The sequence below is a fragment of the Cucurbita pepo genome, unplaced genomic scaffold, assembly GCF_002806865.2.
Source record: "Cucurbita pepo subsp. pepo cultivar mu-cu-16 unplaced genomic scaffold, ASM280686v2 Cp4.1_scaffold000154, whole genome shotgun sequence".
NCBI classification, from domain to species: domain Eukaryota; kingdom Viridiplantae; phylum Streptophyta; class Magnoliopsida; order Cucurbitales; family Cucurbitaceae; genus Cucurbita; species Cucurbita pepo.
This window is the reverse complement of record NW_019646442.1, coordinates 21823-41440: the sequence shown is the minus strand read 5'-3', so window position 1 is coordinate 41440 and position 19618 is coordinate 21823. Positions and strand designations below refer to the sequence as shown.

Sequence of the window (19618 nt, the reverse complement as noted above, 5' to 3'; positions counted from 1 at the left end):
GGTATCAGAGCACCGATCTTGGTGTTCTTAAATATCAAAATTTCCTTTATGGCGGAATCAGCCAAATCCAGCTTCAAAATTTCGGATGTTGATTTAACACATCCGTACTATATTCATCACTCTGATCAGCCAGGATATTCACTTGTTCCAATCAAATTAAATGGAGCAAATTACCAATCCTGGAGTAAATCAGTTATGCATGCTCTTATTGCCAAGAAGAAAATTGGCTTCATTGATGGCACAATTGAGGAACCGTCCCAAGATGCAAATTCAACCGAATTCGAACTCTGGAATCAGTGCAACAGTATGATAATATCTTGGTTAACTCATTCCGTTGAAGCAGATATCGCTAAAGGCATTATTCACGCCAAGACAGCTCATCAAGTGTGGGTTGATCTTCACGATCAATTCTCACAAAAGAATGCTCCAGCAATTTTTCAAATACAAAACTCGATAGCAACGATGTCACAAGGAACCATGGCGCTGTCAACATATTTCACCAAGCTCAAAGCACTTTGGGATGAACTGGAAGCGTACCGCACACCATTTACCTGTAATCAACGTCAAATACATATTGATCAACGCGAAGAAGACAAATTGATGCAATTGCTCATGGGGCTTAATCAGTCTTATAAAACGGTGAGATCTAACATATTGATGATGTCTCCATTACCTAATGTGAGGCAAGCCTATTCATTACTTGTACAAGAAGAGATGCAGCGTCAGGTAACTTCCGAACCTACTGAGAATTTCTCGATTGCATCAGCAGTGCAAAAGAAAACAATATATTCAAAATTCGCCAAGGACAAAAAGTGTGAACACTGCAATAAAAGTGGTCATACAATCAATGAGTGTCGAATTCTTAAGTTTCACTGTAACTTTTGTGATAGAAGGGGCCATACAGAAGATCGGTGTCGACAGAAAAATAATTCTGGAAGGACAAGACAAGACAATCAACACAATAACCGTGGATATCGATCATCTGCAAATATGGCCGATGTTTCACAGTTGAATACAGAAGAACAGTCACCTAATTCCATTCCAAATTTTTCTTCTGAGCAATTACGACAGATAGCACAAGCCTTATCTGCAATCAATCATCACCCTTCTGGTAATTCCGACAATCACGTCAATGTTGCAGGTTTGCTTCCCATATCTACATTATCTATTAACTCTGCGAGTTCTAATTCATGGATTCTCGATAGTGGAGCTACGGATCATATAGTATCAAAATCTTCTGTTATGACTGAACCAAAGGCTGCCATCATGTCTACAATAAATTTGCCTAATGGAGAGACAGCACGTGTGTCACATACTGGCAATATTTCCCTTAGCCCTAACCTTCAATTAAACAACGTTTTATGTGTGCCTTCATTCAATTTAAACCTAATGTCGATCAGCAAACTTACCAATAACTTGAAATGTTATGTCACCTTCTATCCTGATTCTTGTGTTATGCAGGACTTGGCTACGGGGAAGATGATTGGCTCGGGTAAACAATTTGGAGGTCTCTATCATATTTCTTCATCTCCAATCAAATCTTCAGCTCATCAAGTATCTCAGTCATCTGATTTGTGGCATTTACGCCTAGGTCATCCTTCCTTTTCTCGTTTTAAATTTCTAGCTGATCAATTGCATCTTAATAATGCGAGTTATTCTCATAATTGTAGTATCTGCCCGTTAGCAAAACAAACTAGGTTGTCTTTCCCAAGAAGTTCAATAACAACCCATTCTGCTTTTGATCTGATACATTGTGATGTTTGGGGACCACATAAAATTCCTACCCATTCTGGTTTGCGTTTTTTTCTCACTATTGTTGATGATTTTACTCGATGTACTTGGGTTTTTTTAATGCAACATAAGTCAGAAGTACATCATTTGTTAATGAACTTTGTTAAATTCGTTCAAACTCAATTTCATACTACTATCAAGATAGTTCGATCAGACAATGGGACTGAGTTCCTATCTTTGCAACCATTCTTTACTTCTTGTGGTATTGAATTTCAGCGCACTTGTGTCTATACTCCACAACAAAATGGAGTCGTAGAACGCAAGCATCGCCATATCCTAAATGTAGCTAGGTCTCTTCTTTTTCAGTCACAGGTTCCACTTAATTTTTGGGGAGAGTGCATTTTAACGGCTGTTTATCTTATAAATAGAACGCCATCACCATTATTATCTAACAAGACACCCTTTGAAGCACTCTACAAACGACCACCTACATTTCATCATCTTAAAGTTTTTGGTTGTAAATGTTATGCAACTATAGTACATCCTAAGCAAAAATTTGAACCTAGGGCAACTCCTTGTGTTTTCGTAGGATATCCTTGTGGTCATAAAGGTTACAAGTTGTATGACATGCAATCTCACAAATTCTTTATCAGCCGTGATGTCAAATTTTGTGAAGATGATTTTCCTTTTTCATCAGCTTCACAAACTTCGACATTAGCTCCTTCGACTCCTGTTGTACCACTTCATGATCCATCCTACTCAAACATCCATCCTCCACCTTCTATTCCTTCACCTCCTACTCCGTCGTCTCCTCCACCTTCTCCAGATTCGCCCACTAATTCCAATCCTATCCCACCTGATACATCAGCTCCACTTCGACGTTCTACTCGTACTAAACAGCCTCCAGCTTGGCATAAGGATTATGAGATGTCTTCTGGAGCCAATCATTTAACCTCTAGCTCAAGTCCCGGCACTGGCACCAGGTATCCCCTTCATCATTACCTTTCATTCTCTCGTTTTTCTCCTACTCAACGTGCTTTTCTAGCTCTTATTACATCCCAGACAGAACCTAAAACCTATGACGAGGCAGTTGGCGACCCGTTATGGCAGCAGGCTATGAATGATGAAATTGCAGCTTTGGAACGTAATCATACATGGTCTCTCGTTCCTCTACCACTTGGTCATAAAGCTATTGGTTGTCGTTGGGTGTACAAAATTAAATACAACTCTGATGGTTCTGTTGAACGTTATAAAGCTCGACTAGTAGCAAAGGGATACACTCAGGTTGAAGGTATTGATTACACAGAAACATTTTCCCCTACAGCGAAACTTACTACACTTCGTTGCTTACTCACTGTTGCTGCTGCTCGAAAATGGTTCACCCATCAGTTGGATGTTCAAAATGCCTTTCTCCATGGTAATCTAGACGAGGAAGTTTATATGTCTTTACCACCAGGTCTTCGCCGACAGGGGGAGAATACAGTATGTCGGCTCCATAAATCTCTTTATGGATTAAAACAGGCTTCTCGCAATTGGTTCTCCATATTTTCTACAACTATACAAAATGCAGGCTACACTCAGTCCAAAGCAGATTACTCTTTGTTTACTAAGAGTAAAGGTACTTCTTTCACTGCAGTTCTAATCTATGTTGATGATATTCTGTTGACAGGCAATGATCTCGAAGAAATTCAATATCTCAAGACTAGTTTACTCCAGAAATTTCTTATCAAAGATTTAGGAAATTTGAAATATTTTCTAGGCATTGAATTTTCTCGATCTAGAAAAGGAATTTTTATGTCTCAAAGGAAGTATGCTCTAGACATACTTCAAGACACAGGTCTTACAGGAGCACGTCCAGACAAATTTCCTATGGAGCAAAATCTGAAACTTTCTTTAACTGAAGGAGAGAAGTTGAATGATCCAAGTAAATACAGACGGTTGATTGGCAGATTAATATATTTGACCGTCACTAGGCCTGACATAGCTTATTCAGTTCGTATGCTTAGCCAATTTATGCATGAACCAAGAAAACCACATTGGGAGGCAGCTCTTCGAGTTCTGAGGTACATCAAAGGCACTCCTGGTCAAGGACTTCTACTGCCATCTGAAAACAATTTAAGATTACAGGCATATTGCGATTCTGACTGGGGTGGTTGTCGAACTTCCAGACGATCTATTTCTGGGTTCTGCATTTTCCTCGGAAATTCAATTATTTCTTGGAAGTCTAAAAAGCAGACTAATGTGTCCAGATCATCAGCAGAAGCCGAGTATCGAGCTATGGCAAATACTTGTTTAGAGTTAACTTGGTTAAGATACATTCTTCAAGACTTGAATGTTCCACTGTCCGAACCAGCATTATTATATTGTGATAATCAAGCAGCATTACATATAGCAGCCAATCCAGTTTTTCATGAACGTACGAAACACATTGAAATAGATTGTCATATAGTTCGAGAAAAGTTACAAGCTGGAATCATCAAACCGTGTTATGTTTCGACCAAAATGCAATTGGCAGATGTTTTTACTAAAGCTTTGGGAAGACAGCAATTTGACTTTTTGAAGGACAAGTTGGGTGTGATCGACATACACTCTCCAACTTGAGGGGGAGTATTAAGAGGATATTTTGCGGTGATAATTAGTTAGAATATATCTCACATATTTAGGGAGTTGTTAGTATAGATTTGATTAACCGTATATTTTATTTATTTACCAGATTTAGTTAGATATATATTTTTTCTATTTTTAGGTATTAGTTGATAGTTTGTATCCTATTTAAACGTGGTAAACATGAATGAAGATCATACTTTCGATCCCAATTCTATTTCTATTTCTCATTCTTAACAGATTGAGGTAACAATCTGCATGAATTTAGATGGGACGACTCGAAATAACTTCTTGACGACGAAAACCTCCTCCACCTTTTTACCTAACAAACGGATACTGGTGACGATCATCATTAACTTCATGGCAAAGTCGTCTACCGACCCACCGCTTTTTATGCGAATGGCCTCAAACTCACTTTTCAGAGTTTGCACCTTAGCACCATCGACCCATTTTACACCCATATATATTGTTTGGAGCGTCTTCCACGCAACTTTTATCGAATCCTTCTCTGCCAACACAAGAAAAGCATTGTCTGAGACTGGTTAGTAGATAGCAATAGGAGTCATCTTATCCTCACACACCTCGACGTCCTCACCATGCTTGATAGCGTCTCACACATCTTGTGTCTTAAATTACCACACATCTTTTATCAACCATGCTGCATAGTTACTCTTCATGAGTAATGGGTATTAAAGCATTACACTCCCCTCCTTTTTACTCCTTATCATTGTCATATCTCCTCTGCCGACTTTTTGTGGTGACGACATTTGTTTTGGTCTCTTAGCTAAGCAGACAGAACAACTTTAGCGGAGAACTTTTTGTCCCGAACAACTTTAAACATTATGCTTTTCAATTATTTATTTATTTATTTATTTTTATAATAACTACTACTAAATAAAATACACTAATCATTAAAAAAAAAAAAGGCTAAAATAATATTTTTTTTAAAAAAATAAAAACAAAATCNCATCTTATCCTCACACACCTCGACGTCCTCACCATGCTTGATATCGTCTCACACATCTTGTGTCTTAAATTACCACACATCTTTATCAACCATGCTGCATAGTTACTCTTCATGAGTAATGGGTATTAAAGCATTACACTCCCCTCCTTTTTACTCCTTATCATTGTCATATCTCCTCTGCCGACTTTTTGTGGTGACGACATTTGTTTTGGTCTCTTAGCTAAGCAGACAGAACAACTTTAGCGGAGAACTTTTTGTCCCGAACAACTTTAAACATTATGCTTTTCAATTATTTATTTATTTATTTATTTTTATAATAACTACTACTAAATAAAATACACTAATCATTAAAAAAAAAAAAGGCTAAAATAATATTTTTTTTAAAAAAATAAAAACAAAATCCACAAAACCCTAAAAATTATTTTTCGTATTAAAAACTCATAATAAATGTCAAATATAATAAATTTTAAAATTAACCAAAACAAAATAAACCCAAATCATAAAAGAATTTAAATGAAATATACTAAACATATAATTTTGCATTAAAGTCCATTGAAGGGACAGCTCACACGTGGGAGTGTTTGGCGGCGTGGAATTTGTTTTTCCATTTTATGGATTAAATATATTCCTACGAGGAATAGAATCATCCTCAATTAACGCCGACTTTTTATTTTCCTTATTATTTTATTATCACACGTGGGTCCCACTTTCTTTAAAATAATAACCACTAATTTTAAAATTACATAAAAAATAAAAAATAAAAAAACGTAGAATTATCCATTTATTAATAATTGATTAAAAAATTTGTAGATATTGCTTTTGCAATTAAATCATTTTTAAATTTAGATTTTCGAAGATCTTTTAAATATTTTTTAAATAAAAGTGCGTAAATCCAGGATAATTATTATATATATGAATGTGATTTTTTAAATAATTAAACATTTATTATAATATTTTATTACACGTCATTTGCCATATATATTTCATAAAATACAAATTTCCACGTGTATATTTCCAAATATGAATGCCAACAAAAATAGTAAAGTATTTCACTACATATTTAAATTCCATATTTTATTTAAGATGAACTAAGAATCATAAATAATAAAAAATTTAAAATCATATATATATATATATATATATAATAATAATATTGTAAAATAACAATTTTACAAATTTTTTAAATAAAAATATGTTCACAAATTAATTAAACCAATAGAATTATTGGTGTGACTTGATAACTGGACAAATCTGGATTATCCAACCCAAATCGTAGAGATAGGTTAGGCTAAATTTTTTTTCGGTTTGGGTTAAGTCAATTTGGTTTGTGGGTTGACATTCTTTTGGTCGGGTCCAACGAATCCAAAAATAGGGTTACAACCCAGCCCTACTCTACTCTTAAAAAAAATTAAGAATATTTAACGTTTGTAACTGATTGTGACTTATAAAGGTTTGATATTTGAATTTTAATAAAATTTTAATTATTAATATAATATATATCACAGAGAAATATAAAAAGATGTGAATTCTATTTAGGTTGCTTGAATCACCAACTCAATGACACCCATTAGCAATAGTTCATATTCAATCCCGTGTTTAATAGACAACTATGACTAATTTTTTTAATTATAAATATATTATAGAATAGTGAGACGTTCGAATCCTCCAGTTCTATCTATTGTGGAACTAAAATAATTCATTTTGTATAAGAAAAATACAAAATATTAAACAAAAACTATGTTATTTTTAGAAAAATATTTGATTTTATAACTAAAATCTATGTTCACATGTTTAAATCTTCCTCCTTTGACTTCTTTTTGAAGAAAAAAANGTGGGAAACTTTTTTTTTTTTTTTTTTTCCACAAAAAAGAAAAGAAAAGAAAAAGAAAATCCGAATTTCAGTGGAAAGGCATAGCTGGATGTTGAGTTTGGGCGTAGTAATTGAGTGTCGGCGAGCTCATCTGTCAGTGGGTGGAGCATGCTACCACTGTTGCTTTAGGTAATAAGGCCAAACGGATGGATGAAAAAGACAAAGGGAACCGAGTTAGGTTCAAAGGAAGAGCACCCGACGATCCAGAAACAGACAGTCGTAAAGGCGCCTTCTCTACTTTGCCCCATCTATCCCTCTCTTTCTTCTTCTTCTTCTTCGCCTCTTATGGAAGCTTTCACTCTCCCTTCTCCTCTTCTTCGTCATTGAGGAAACAGAGCTTCGATTTTCAGGTGTTTTTACCATTTTTCAATGTATTTTCTGATCTGGGTTTTGTTTGTTTCGGCTTGATTCGTTTGAAATTGATGCGATTTTACATTGCATTTGGGTTTATTGTTCTAGTTTTTTGATTACTTGTAGATTGGAAATGGTGGATGAGAAGTTGGGGCTGTGTATCTCTCTGTTTTTGTTGTGCCTATCAAGTGTTTGTTTATATGCCACTGACGTAAATGATGTGAAAATTCTTAATGATTTCAAAAAGGGTTTGGATAATCCAGAGCTTCTCGAATGGCCTGACAATGGAGATGACCCATGTGGGGTTCCTCCATGGCCTCATGTTTACTGTTCAGGTGATAGAGTTTCTCAGATTCAGGTTCAGGGTTTGGGTCTAAAAGGGCCATTGCCTCCCAATTTTAACCATCTCTCTAAGCTCTCCAATTTGGGTCTCCAAAAGAACAAGTTCAATGGGGCATTGCCCTCTTTCAGTGGCTTATCAGAACTGGAATTTGCTTTCTTAAACGACAACGAGTTCGACACGATCCCATCGGATTTCTTCGATGGTTTAAGCAGCATTAGAGAATTGGCTTTGGATTATAACCCTTTGAATGCCACTTCTGGGTGGACTCTTCCTGATGAGCTTGCTAAGTCAGTTCAGCTCACAAATCTTTCACTGATACAGAGTAATCTTGCTGGACCTCTCCCTGAGTTCTTGGGGACATTGCCATCACTGTCAGCTCTCAAGCTTTCCTATAACAGGTTAACAGGTCCAATTCCCAAAAGTTTTGGGCAGTCTTTGATGCAGATTCTGTGGCTGAATGGCCAAGATACAGGAATGATCGGTCCGCTCGATGTAATTCCGTCGATGACTTCGTTGACTCAACTATGGCTTCATGGAAACCAATTCTCAGGAGTGATCCCTGAAAATATTGGGGATCTAGCTTCTTTGTATGAGCTTAATCTCAATAGAAACCAGCTTGTTGGTTTGATTCCTGAGAGCTTGGCCAATATGAATCTGCATAATCTGGTCCTCAATAATAACGTTCTAATGGGTCCAATACCAAAGTTCAAGGCTCTTAATGTTACTTATGATAACAACAATTTTTGTCAATCAAAACCAGGTCTACAATGTGCTCCTGAAGTCACTGCGCTTTTAGATTTTCTTGGCAGTCTGAATTATCCGATACCTCTTGCATCGGAGTGGTCAGGGAACGATCCATGTCAAGGACCATGGTTGGGGATTAGTTGCAATCCCAAGTCCGAGATTTCGATAATCAATCTGCCCAAGCGTGGTCTTCTTGGTACTTTGAGTCCTTCCATATCGAAGTTAGATTCACTGATGGAAATTCGACTTGCTGGAAACAATATTAGTGGTAAAGTTCCTCAGAATTTTACGAGTTTGAAATCTTTGAGGTTGTTGGATTTGACTGGAAACAATTTCGAGCCTCCATTACCAAAATTTCGAGATGGGGTTAGAGTTTTAACCTTGGGGAATCCTCTTTTGGTTTCTAATCACTCTGCAGCACCTCCTTTACCCGTTACACAGCCACCAGGTACCAGTGTGGCACCTCCACCAGAAACATCCTCAGGTGATGCGAAACCACCACTGTCATCAAAAGGGAGTCCGATTCCAAGATCTCCGGTATCATTAACGAATTCCTCTTCATCTGGGACACAGAAATCTTCAAAGCCAAGAAGAGTTATATACGTGATCGCCACAGTGCTCGTCATATTCATGATATTCCTATCAGTTTTGTTCTGTATCTTCTGCTATAGGAAGAGAAAACGAGCAGATGAATCTCCTACTTTTGTGGTGCACCCAAAAGATCCTTCTTACCCTGAAAATATGTTTAAGATTTCTGTTTTGAATAAGAACCCAGGAAACTTATCCAATAAAACAGGAACTAGCATGACAAGTTCTAGTAGTGGTGGAACTGAAAATTCTCATTTGATTGAGGATGGGAATTTGGTTGTAGCCGTGCAAGTTCTTCGTAAGGCGACCAATGATTTTGCCCCTGAAAATGAGCTCGGACGAGGCGGGTTTGGTACCGTCTATAAAGGTGAGTTGGAGGACGGGTCGAAAATGGCAGTGAAGAGAATGGAGGCTGGATCAATCAGTAATAAAGCATTAGAAGAGTTTCAGTCTGAAATTGCTGTTCTATCCCATGTTAGGCATAGACATCTGGTGTCGCTTTTGGGGTACTCCACAGAAGGAGCTGAAAGGCTTCTTGTGTATGAGTATATGCCTCAAGGTGCTCTTAGCAGGCATCTCTTCCATTGGAAAGCTCTTAAATTGGAGCCGTTATCGTGGATGACTCGGCTCACAATTGCATTGGATGTTGCTCGAGGGATTGAATATCTACATAGTTTGGCCAGACAAACGTTCATACATCGAGATCTTAAATCGTCTAATATTCTTCTGGATGATGATTTTCGAGCAAAAGTTTCGGATTTTGGATTGGTCAAGTTGGCTCCAGATGGAGAAAAGTCAGTGGCGACAAAGCTTGCTGGGACATTCGGGTACCTAGCACCTGAGTATGCAGGTACTTTCTCTATTCTATTTCTCATAATTCATAGCTGTAACATCCCAAGTTCACTACTAGTAGATATTGTTCTCTTTGGGCTTCATTTCGAGCTTCTCCCTCAAAGTTTTTAAAACGCGTATGCTAGGGGGAGGATTCCACACCCTTATAAAGAATGCTTCGTTCTCCTCCCCAACCGATGTGGGATCTCACAATCCACTCTTATTCAGGATCCAGCGTCCTCGCTGGCACTCGTTCCTCTATCCAATCGATATGGGATCTCACAATCCACCCATCTTCGAGGCCCAGCGAGACGCTGGCACTCGTTCCTCTCTCCAATCAATATGGGATCTCACAATTCACCCCCCTTAGAGACCCAACATCCTCATTGGCACACCGGTGTCTAGCTCTGATACCATTTGCAACATCTCAAGCCCACCGCTAGCAAATATTGTTTTCTTTTGAGCTTTCCCTTTTGGGCTTTCCCTCAAGGGTTTTAAAACGCGTCTGTGAGGGGAGGTTTCCACACTCTTATAAAAAATGTTTCGTTCTCCTCCCCAACCGATGTGGGATCTCACAATCCACTTCCTTTGGGGTCTAGCGTCCTCGTTGGCACTCGTTCCTATATCCAATCGATGTGGGATCTTACAATAACAACTCAATATAATCGTGCAGATACAAATTATTTGGTTTGTCTGAACTTTTTCAAGCCATGTTAGAACCTGAATTTGCCCTGCACAGTAACAAAATCCAGTAGATAATGCCTTCAATTGGCTTTAAACTCCAAACTAAGAAACTTTCTGAGATCTAATTCTTCTGCAATGTTTTATTTCATTTCTGATCAAATTCTTTGAATTCAGTGATGGGGAAGATCACTACAAAAGCTGATGTATTCAGCTTTGGGGTGGTGCTGATGGAACTTCTGACTGGAATGATGGCACTCGACGAGGCACGCCCAGAGGAAAGTCGGTACTTGGCTCAATGGTTTTGGCAAATCAAATCGAACAGAGAAAAGCTAATGTCTGCTATCGATCCATCTCTATCCGTAAACGACGACCTCTTTGAGAGGATCTCCATAATCGCTGAATTGGCAGGACATTGCACAGCTAGAGAGCCAAGCCATCGTCCCGATATGGGACACGTCGTGAGCGTGCTTTCGCCTTTGGTTGAGAAGTGGAAACCAATTCAAAACGATGCTGAGAGTTTCTCCGGTATCGATTACAGCCTACCACTTCCTCAAATGCTGAAGGTATGGCAGCAATCTGGAAGCCGGGAAACGAGCTTTACGAGCCTTCAAGACAGTAAGGGAAGCATCCCCGCCCGCCCCACCGGATTTGCAGACTCCTTCACCTCCGTTGATGGAAGGTGAGTAAACTCGTTACAACACACAAGGGTGAACGTTCCCTTTTGAACTATTGCCATCTTTGCTGAATATAATATATGATCAATTACAAGTAAAACAGTGCTTTTGATTTCACATTTTTTCCCCATATTTATATCATGTTTCTTTATACCATGGAATTTACGCTGTAAATAATGGTGCCCATTGCAAATATGAACGATATTATCCATTTAAGTTCACGCCCCGTGTCAAGGCTATGGGCTCTGGTATTTTTCTACAATATGGTCACGTTACTTGTTTCTCATTTCTAAGAGTGAAGACTATCCCCACAATCAAACACGAGTCATTTCAAGATCTTTTGTATTCACTCAAATGCATATTAGAAAATTGTGAACAAGGTCACGTGACATTAAATTGCTCCAACCAAAATACGTCTCAATCTCGCTCTCATTTAGATATTTACCCATCTTTGGTAACAAGGTACACATTTTACTCCTAGGATTGAAAATCATAATGGATGTATTGTCATCACATCTGAAAATGTAAGCAAACCTCTCGATCGATTAGCGAGTTTTGATTCATAATTCCTGGAAGGCATTACTAACACCATTTGATTGCATAAAACATTTCGAGCAATCTACAAAGTTGATACTAGAACGTAAGCGAGTCAAGTTTGGACAAAATTGATGTCGAAACAAAAATCGAATAGAGGGAAACTTATGAAACCAACCCACTAAGCATATCTTGGCATCATAGTTTATACAATCAGTGTTGCTTCATAAACCGTGTTTGCACCCTATCAGCCACCTCGGCTTTCCCATGAATCCTACAAGCACCCAGCAGGGCGCCCCACAATGCCTCATCAGGCTCAATCTCCATCTCCATAATCAACTTCTCTGCTTCTTCCACTTGTCCCACCCTCCCCAGCAAATCCACCATGCAGGTGTAATGCTCCAACCCAGGCCTCAAATCGAACCCCATTTTCATCATACCAAAATACTCCTTCCCCCTCTCAATCAACCCTCCATGGCTACATGCCGTGAGAAGAGCTGTAAAAGTGAGCTCATCCGGCTTTTGTCCCTCTTCCACCATCCTCTCAAACAATCCAAACACCTCACCAAACATCCCATGAACACCATAACCCGCCATCAGCGCAGACCACGACACCTCATTTCTCTCAGGCATTCCATCGAACACCTTCCGTGCAACACCCAAGTCCCCGCACTTCCCGTACATCGTAATCAACGCATTCAAATTCGGCAAATCGGTTGAGAACCCATTAATCACAACAGCCCCATGAACCTGCCGGCCAAGGCGCAAGGACGACAGCCCCGTACATGACTTGAGCACCGGCGGCAAAGTATGACGGTCAATGGGCTTTCCAGAAACAAGCATATGGCGGAAAATCGAGAGTGATTGGGAGAAGAGACGCAGAGAGGAGTGGGCTCTGATGAGGGCATTAAAGAGGAAGGTGGGGCGGCGAGTGGCGAAGGAGAAGATGGTAGTGGCTTGTGGGAGATGGTGGCAGGCGGCGTAGGTGGAGGCAAGCTTGGTTCGAATGAAATCATGGTGAGAGATTCCGAGTCGGATGGTTAGAGCGTGGATTTGCTTGAGGGTGCGGTGGTTCTTGGTGGAGGAGCATGCTTGGAGGAGAGCGGCGTAGAAGGGGATTATGTCTTGTGGTTTGGGCATTTACCAGATCGAAGAAGATGAAGCTTCAGATCTCTCAGCTGTTTAGTATTGGTAGACCAAGATGAAGGCCAAAAGACGCCTCATGATTAACTTCAAGCATTCCCCTCTTCTCCTCCTAACTTCAAGCATTCCCCTCGGACGAGGAACTCAATCTATCCTTAAACAAAACACAGAAGGTGATACCATTTCACTAGAAGACACAGTAATATGTTTGGCTAAAATAGAGGGGGCAAAGAATCCAACAAAAGTTGAAACAGTTGAAGTTGGAAAGTTGAGGTTTGAGGAGAATTGACTGAATAAATCTGGTGGGAGATTATTTATTGGGATAGGGAGCGTGATGCATAGGATAGAGATATATATAGTAGATATTTCATAATAATTTGGTAGAAATATATATATAATAGATATTTCGTGTATATATATATATATGATAGATATTTGGTAAGATTTAGTAAAGTTATATATAGTAGACTGGAAATATATATATATATATATACTGTTAGACAGTACAATAGGTATTTTTTTCATTATCGATATTTTCTCTCTGTGTACATACCTAAATTCATCAATAAAACATAAGTCAATATTCTTCCTTGAGTTTTCTCTCTCTTGTTCTTTGTGTTCATCTTGATCAAGGGTGTAGATTGTTGTGCGATCCTAAAAACTAAGGCACAACAAAGATGAAGGTCGTCANTGTACATACCTAAATTCATCAATAAAACATAAGTCAATATTCTTCCTTGAGTTTTCTCTCTCTTGTTCTTTGTGTTCATCTTGATCAAGGGTGTAGATTGTTGTGCGATCCTAAAAACTAAGGCACAACAAAGATGAAGGTCGTCAATTCGACAGTTTTACCTGGTTTAAGAGTTGCAAAGAGAACTCCGATCAAGCTGAGGACTTGGACTTAACAAACCGACTTTGTGATAGTCAAGATGGATGACTTCAACATCGTATTAGGGATGAACTTTTTGCTAGAACACAAATTCAGCGAAATGCTTAGTTGTAATAGGGTTAAACTTGACGATTATTCAGACAAACACCTGTCAACCAAGAGGGTGAAAATGATGTCGACGCTATAATTGAGAAAGGATCTTAGTCATGAAGAACCTATGATCACTGCCATTGCTATATTCGAAAAGAGGAGTTCAAGTGAGCCAACCTCAACAGAAACCTCTTGGCCGCTACAAGAACACCGTGATGCAAATCCTAAAGGACAAACAAAGGATTTATCCCCACTTGGGGAGATAAATCACGAGATTAATTTTATGTTAGGGGCGAGATCGCCTGCCAAAGATGAATGTCATGTTAAAATATCACCACTAGCCCAATAAGGTTAAGCCCGACCATTGTATAATAATTATAATTATGTTAAGAAAATGATTTAGGGATAAATTTAGGAAAATGATTTAGGGATTTTAGGAATAAATTTAGGAAAATGAGTGAGGTATTTTAGAAAAAACGTTATAAATTTTAGCAATAGATTGGCTACTATCGAGTATAAATACCCTCCACCCTACTTAGTTCATCATCCAAAGAAATCCCAACCAACACAAAGTAGTAGTTTCTACAGAGTGTTTTGTAAATCTCTTCTCGATTTGTCTTAATAAAGTGTGCGAGTGTTTCCACAGAGAGTTGTGTTCAACAATCTGGTATCGGAGCGAGGTTAGTGTAGGGTATCTGATCTCTTGGAATTCTTAGTATGCTCTGTGGTTGCAGCTTTGTATGATCTTCCATATGAGAAACGATTTCTTGAGATTAGTAGTGAGTGAGTTTCTTTTGTGTCATGAGTAGTCTGTGACTCTGCAAATCTTGTGTCGAAAGAGCTTGTTTGGTATTACTGAGGTATAGCCAACACGATGGGTGATTTTCAAATGGTTGGAGGAATCAAGAAACTCAACAACAACAGCTACAACACGTGGGCAACATGTATGATGTTCTATTTACAAGGACATGATCTTTGGGAGATCGTTGACGGGTGCGAAACTACGCCACCAGAGGATGATTCTAATGGCGCCTTGCGCAAATGGAGAATCAAAGCAGGCAAAACAATGTTTGCCCTGAAGACCACAATCAAAGAAGGGATGTTAGAGCATATTTGAGATGACAAGACACCGAAAGAAGCATGGGACACGTTCATGATGTTCTCAAAGAAGAATGATACGAGACTACAACTTCTGGAGAACGAGTTGTTGTCAATTTCACAATGTGACATGACAATTGCTCAGTACTTCCACAAGGTCAAGTCGATCTGTCGAGAGATTACTGAACTAGACCCAAAGTTCGCAATTGGAGAAGATTGAATGAAGAGAATCATAATCCACGGATTGCGACCAGACTATCGAAGCTTCATTATTGCTGTACAAGGATGACCCACTCAACCATCACTTCTAGAATTCGAAAATTTGTTAGCCAGCCAAGAAGCCATGGCTAAACAAATAGGAGGCATCACATTGAAGGGTGAAGAAGAGCACTCTACACAAGTGAAAGCCGGAGCAATAATAGGTCGTCTACCAAACGTGGATATAATGGTGACAAAAGAAGAAGACTGTGCAACCAAGAAAAGCTCAGAAGAATGATAACAATAACTCTTAAGGGAAGAGATTTGAAGGCTTAGGGGCGTTACATTTCACATCTCGTTCATCATTCATATCATATCGTTTCTCATTCTTCAGTTCTCATATCATACATAATTCTAACCGGGTTATATTTCATGTCATTTGTCGTGATTTCATGTCATTCATATCATACAATATACACACAATTTAGGAGACATAACATTTCATCATATACATATCATAGCATAACATATTGCATCACATTATCTCATATCATAAACATGTCAATTTATCACATATCTCATACCATAACATTTTTCATATCATATGACAACATGTATATATCTGTCATTCACATGTCGTATCATAACCATATCATATCGTAAACACTTCGTAGTTATATCGTTTCCTAACTTATCATAGTCTTAACATTTTTATACCTTTCACAGTCATGTCATTACATGAACGTACCTTAGTCATATCATCACAGGAACATATCCTAATGCTATCGTTCTATCAATCTACACCTGTCACTTTCTACCCATAATCTAACTGTATTCTTTTATCAATCTCTCATATCCATAGCACTTCAGTATGTAACTTAACTTTAAGGTTTCATGAACGTATCTTACTCCTATCGTTACATTTTGTTTTGTGCATCATTCTCATATCCTATCTCAAGCATATCATTGAACACATCGTATTGTAATTATTATCATACAATTCACATATTATAACATATCATAAACATATGGATCCATAAACAATTCACACATATCAATTCACATATTTACTTTTCTCCCAAGATTTTAATTCATGGATCTTTTTATTTATTTATTTATTTATTTATTTATTTATTTATTTATTTACTCCCTTATCTTTTAATTTTGTTCACATGTCTTCAAGTTTTTAGTAGATCCCTCTTTTCAAATCTCTCCATATTTCCTTTTCTCTCTTTCGGTTAACACTTCAACTCTATTTACAAATTTTAATAGTCATTTTATTTTTAATTTATTCATTTGTTTACTGATATAAATTTACTGATCTAATATTACTAATATCATGTTATTTACTCTGATTCATAAATGATTGACATCTAGTTTCTAACTCAGAGCTAAATAATTGTAATGATGCAATGAGATCTAACTATAAGCAGATTTAATATGATTTAATATATATTTATCTTTACTTAAATCACGTTAATTTTTTGGTAAAAGGTCATTCTCATTCTTTTCCTCAAATTAAATTTGGCAATGTTATTTTTCATTTTTTTTTCTTCTTTTTACAAACTGTGATTTTTTTAGTTTGAGAGGTGGGTTGAGGAGAGATAATTGGGGAAGGGATAGAAGTAAGTGGAGAGAATTGGGGGAGAGTTTTACAAGCTGTAATTTTTTTAGTTTAATGGGTTGGTTGAGTAGAGATAATTGGGGAAGGGATGAGAGGTCAGTGGAGAGAATTGAAAGAGGGTTGTTGGTTATTTATTTATTTATTATTTAATGATTTATTATATTTTTTTAACTAATTTTTTTATAATTATTTTTATTTGTTTATTTATAATTTTTTTTGTGGGCTGTTACACTTTTATCTATCTGGTTAGCACAATTTTCAATCAACCGAAAAGTTATTATTCTAAAACTCGTAGCACGAGAATAATATATTCATTTTATTATATTATAATTACCCTCCATTCTATTTAAAAATAGGCTAAGAGAGAGTATCTATAATTGACCGTAAATGTGTCTATAACCATAAATAGATTTGTATGAACGTCTATTCAAATGGTCATGTCATCTTATGTTGTCAATAGATTATTAATTGTAGTACATGTATTTGTGCAAGAATAATTTTTAAACTCAATCCAATAATTTTCTTTTAACGTTAAATAATAAACTTAATGAGGCTAGGTTGGGTTGAGCTGTTCTAGTCCTTTATACATTTGTTTAAGTTTATACATTTGTTTAAGATTTACAACTCAACAATATATAGTTCTATGGTAAGCANTTTTTTTTTTTTTTTTTTTTTTTTTTTTTTTTTTTTTTTTTTTTTTTTTTTGCCATATTTATAAAATTTTCATTTATTTAGTTCAATACAAATTAAATAAGTTGGTAATCTAATTCAAGTTGTACATTCTGAATTGGAATGATCAGGTTTTTTTTGTTGGATTATCGAATTTCTTTTAACGAACTTGAAAATTTATGAAAGAGTAATCGCAGTTGACAGGAGTATCATGGATTTATAGATAAATAACACTATCTCCGGGGAAAATTAAAATAAAGTGACCTGAGCTAAATAAAGTGACCAGAGCTCAGGTTCAAAATAGACAATATAGGATTGTGATTCAAAATAGACAATATAGGGTTGTGATTTGTAATGTGGTATAAAGTCAGCATTACAATTTTCGTTTTGATTTTTAGAAATTATATTTATTTTCTCCTAATTTTCATTTAAATATTTAAAATAAGTACTCATTTAATTTACAAATAAAATATTTTCAAAACCAATCATTTAACTTATTATTTAATTTGCAAATAAATTTTTTCAAAATTGAGCATTTAACTTATTTGTCCACTAACATTTATTTTAATATTTTTGAAATAAATTACCGGTAATTGATCAAATTAAAATAATTATAAAAAAAAACGGTGAAAATACTCCTAAAAGTTAAAACGTATTAAATAAAGCAAAAAAATAATAATTGAAAAAAAATTCAAAATTAATATTTAAAATGAGATTTAAAATTCAGTCAATTTTTTTTTCCTATTTTTGAAAAATGAGTACAAATAGATCTCATATCTATTTAATATTTAAAATTAGAAAATAAGTTTCAATCATATCCCTAATTTTTCTCAGTATTTAACAAAAAAAAAAATTCTTTAAATTCTTTATAAATAGGAGTAATGACAATTTTTTTTAACATAGCAGAGGGATAATTAAGTTGGAGTGAAAGTGACAATTACATAGCAGACAATTACNAAAAAAAATTCTTTAAATTCTTTATAAATAGGAGTAATGACAATTTTTTTTAACATAGCAGAGGGATAATTAAGTTGGAGTGAAAGTGACAATTACATAGCAGACAATTACATAGTAGAGGATAATTAAGTTGGAGTGACAATTACATAGCACACAATTACATAGCAGAGGATAATTAAGTTGGAGTGACAATTACATAGCAGACAATTACATAGCAATAAATTAAGTTGGAGTTTACATAGCAATTAAGTTGGAGTGACAATTACATAGCAGACAATTACATAGCAGAGGATAATTAAGTTGGAGTGGAAGAGGTGGAAAGATGAATCTTACTAATTTCATCCTTATTTTATTCTGGTTTCTTCCGTTAATATCACCTGCCATTGCAGTAAAAAAGGTAATGTCATTGCTTGATACTAAAATTAGTAATGCCATTTGCTTGATATTAAAACTAGTAATGCCATTTGCTTGAAACTAAAACTAGTAATGTCATTTGGTTGATATAGTTTTTTTTTATTCGACAGTGTGTTCTTCTTATGTTTACAAAGTATTATTATACGAACTCTAATTTTATTTTTTTGGATTTCAGTCCTATATTGTATTATTAGGATCTCACTCACATGGGTTAGAAGTATCAGCAATAGATGTTCAAAGAGTGGTTGATTCCCATCACAAATTGCTTGGATCCTTCTTGGGGAGGTTTGAAGTTCGATTTTTTTTTATTTTTATTTGAAAATATAGTTAATATTATATTATTTTGAATTAATCCTTCTTGGGAGGTTTGAAGTTCGATTTTTTTTTATTTTTATTTGAAAATATAGTTAATATTATATTATTTTGAATTAATAAAAATTGAAAAATTTCAGTTCTGAGAAGGCAAAAGATGCCATTTTTTACTCGTATAAGAACCATATAAATGGGTTTGCAGCCATTCTAGATGAGGAGGAGGCAACCAACCTTGCAAGTAATACCAAACTATTTTAATTTTAATATATAAATATATATATATATATATATATATATATATAT

At 36.1% G+C, this 19618-nt stretch overlaps 3 protein-coding genes and 1 pseudogene across 3 annotated transcripts; 3 read left to right on the top strand and 1 right to left on the bottom strand.

Annotated features, from left to right (window-relative positions):
• Positions 1-255: 255 nt before the first annotated feature.
• On the top strand, positions 256-1502 carry LOC111784113. Its single transcript, XM_023664944.1, has 2 exons — positions 256-1141; positions 1462-1502. Exons 1-2 carry the CDS (start codon positions 307-309, stop codon positions 1494-1496), a joined length of 870 nt encoding a protein of 289 aa, XP_023520712.1. The 5' UTR covers positions 256-306; the 3' UTR covers positions 1497-1502.
• Positions 1503-7280: 5778 nt separating this feature from the next.
• Positions 7281-11608, top strand: LOC111784110 (receptor-like kinase TMK3). Its single transcript, XM_023664941.1, has 3 exons — positions 7281-7522; positions 7650-10048; positions 10888-11608. Exons 2-3 carry the CDS (start codon positions 7657-7659, stop codon positions 11394-11396), a joined length of 2901 nt encoding a protein of 966 aa, XP_023520709.1. The 5' UTR covers positions 7281-7522; positions 7650-7656; the 3' UTR covers positions 11397-11608.
• A 349-nt stretch (positions 11609-11957) lies between these two features.
• Positions 11958-13186, bottom strand: LOC111784106 (pentatricopeptide repeat-containing protein At3g46790, chloroplastic-like). The gene has a single exon (XM_023664937.1). It carries the CDS (start codon positions 13059-13061, stop codon positions 12135-12137), a length of 927 nt encoding a protein of 308 aa, XP_023520705.1. The 5' UTR covers positions 13062-13186; the 3' UTR covers positions 11958-12134.
• A 1731-nt stretch (positions 13187-14917) lies between these two features.
• LOC111784121 overlaps positions 14918-19618 on the top strand; it is an 8224-nt pseudogene continuing 3523 nt past the window's right edge.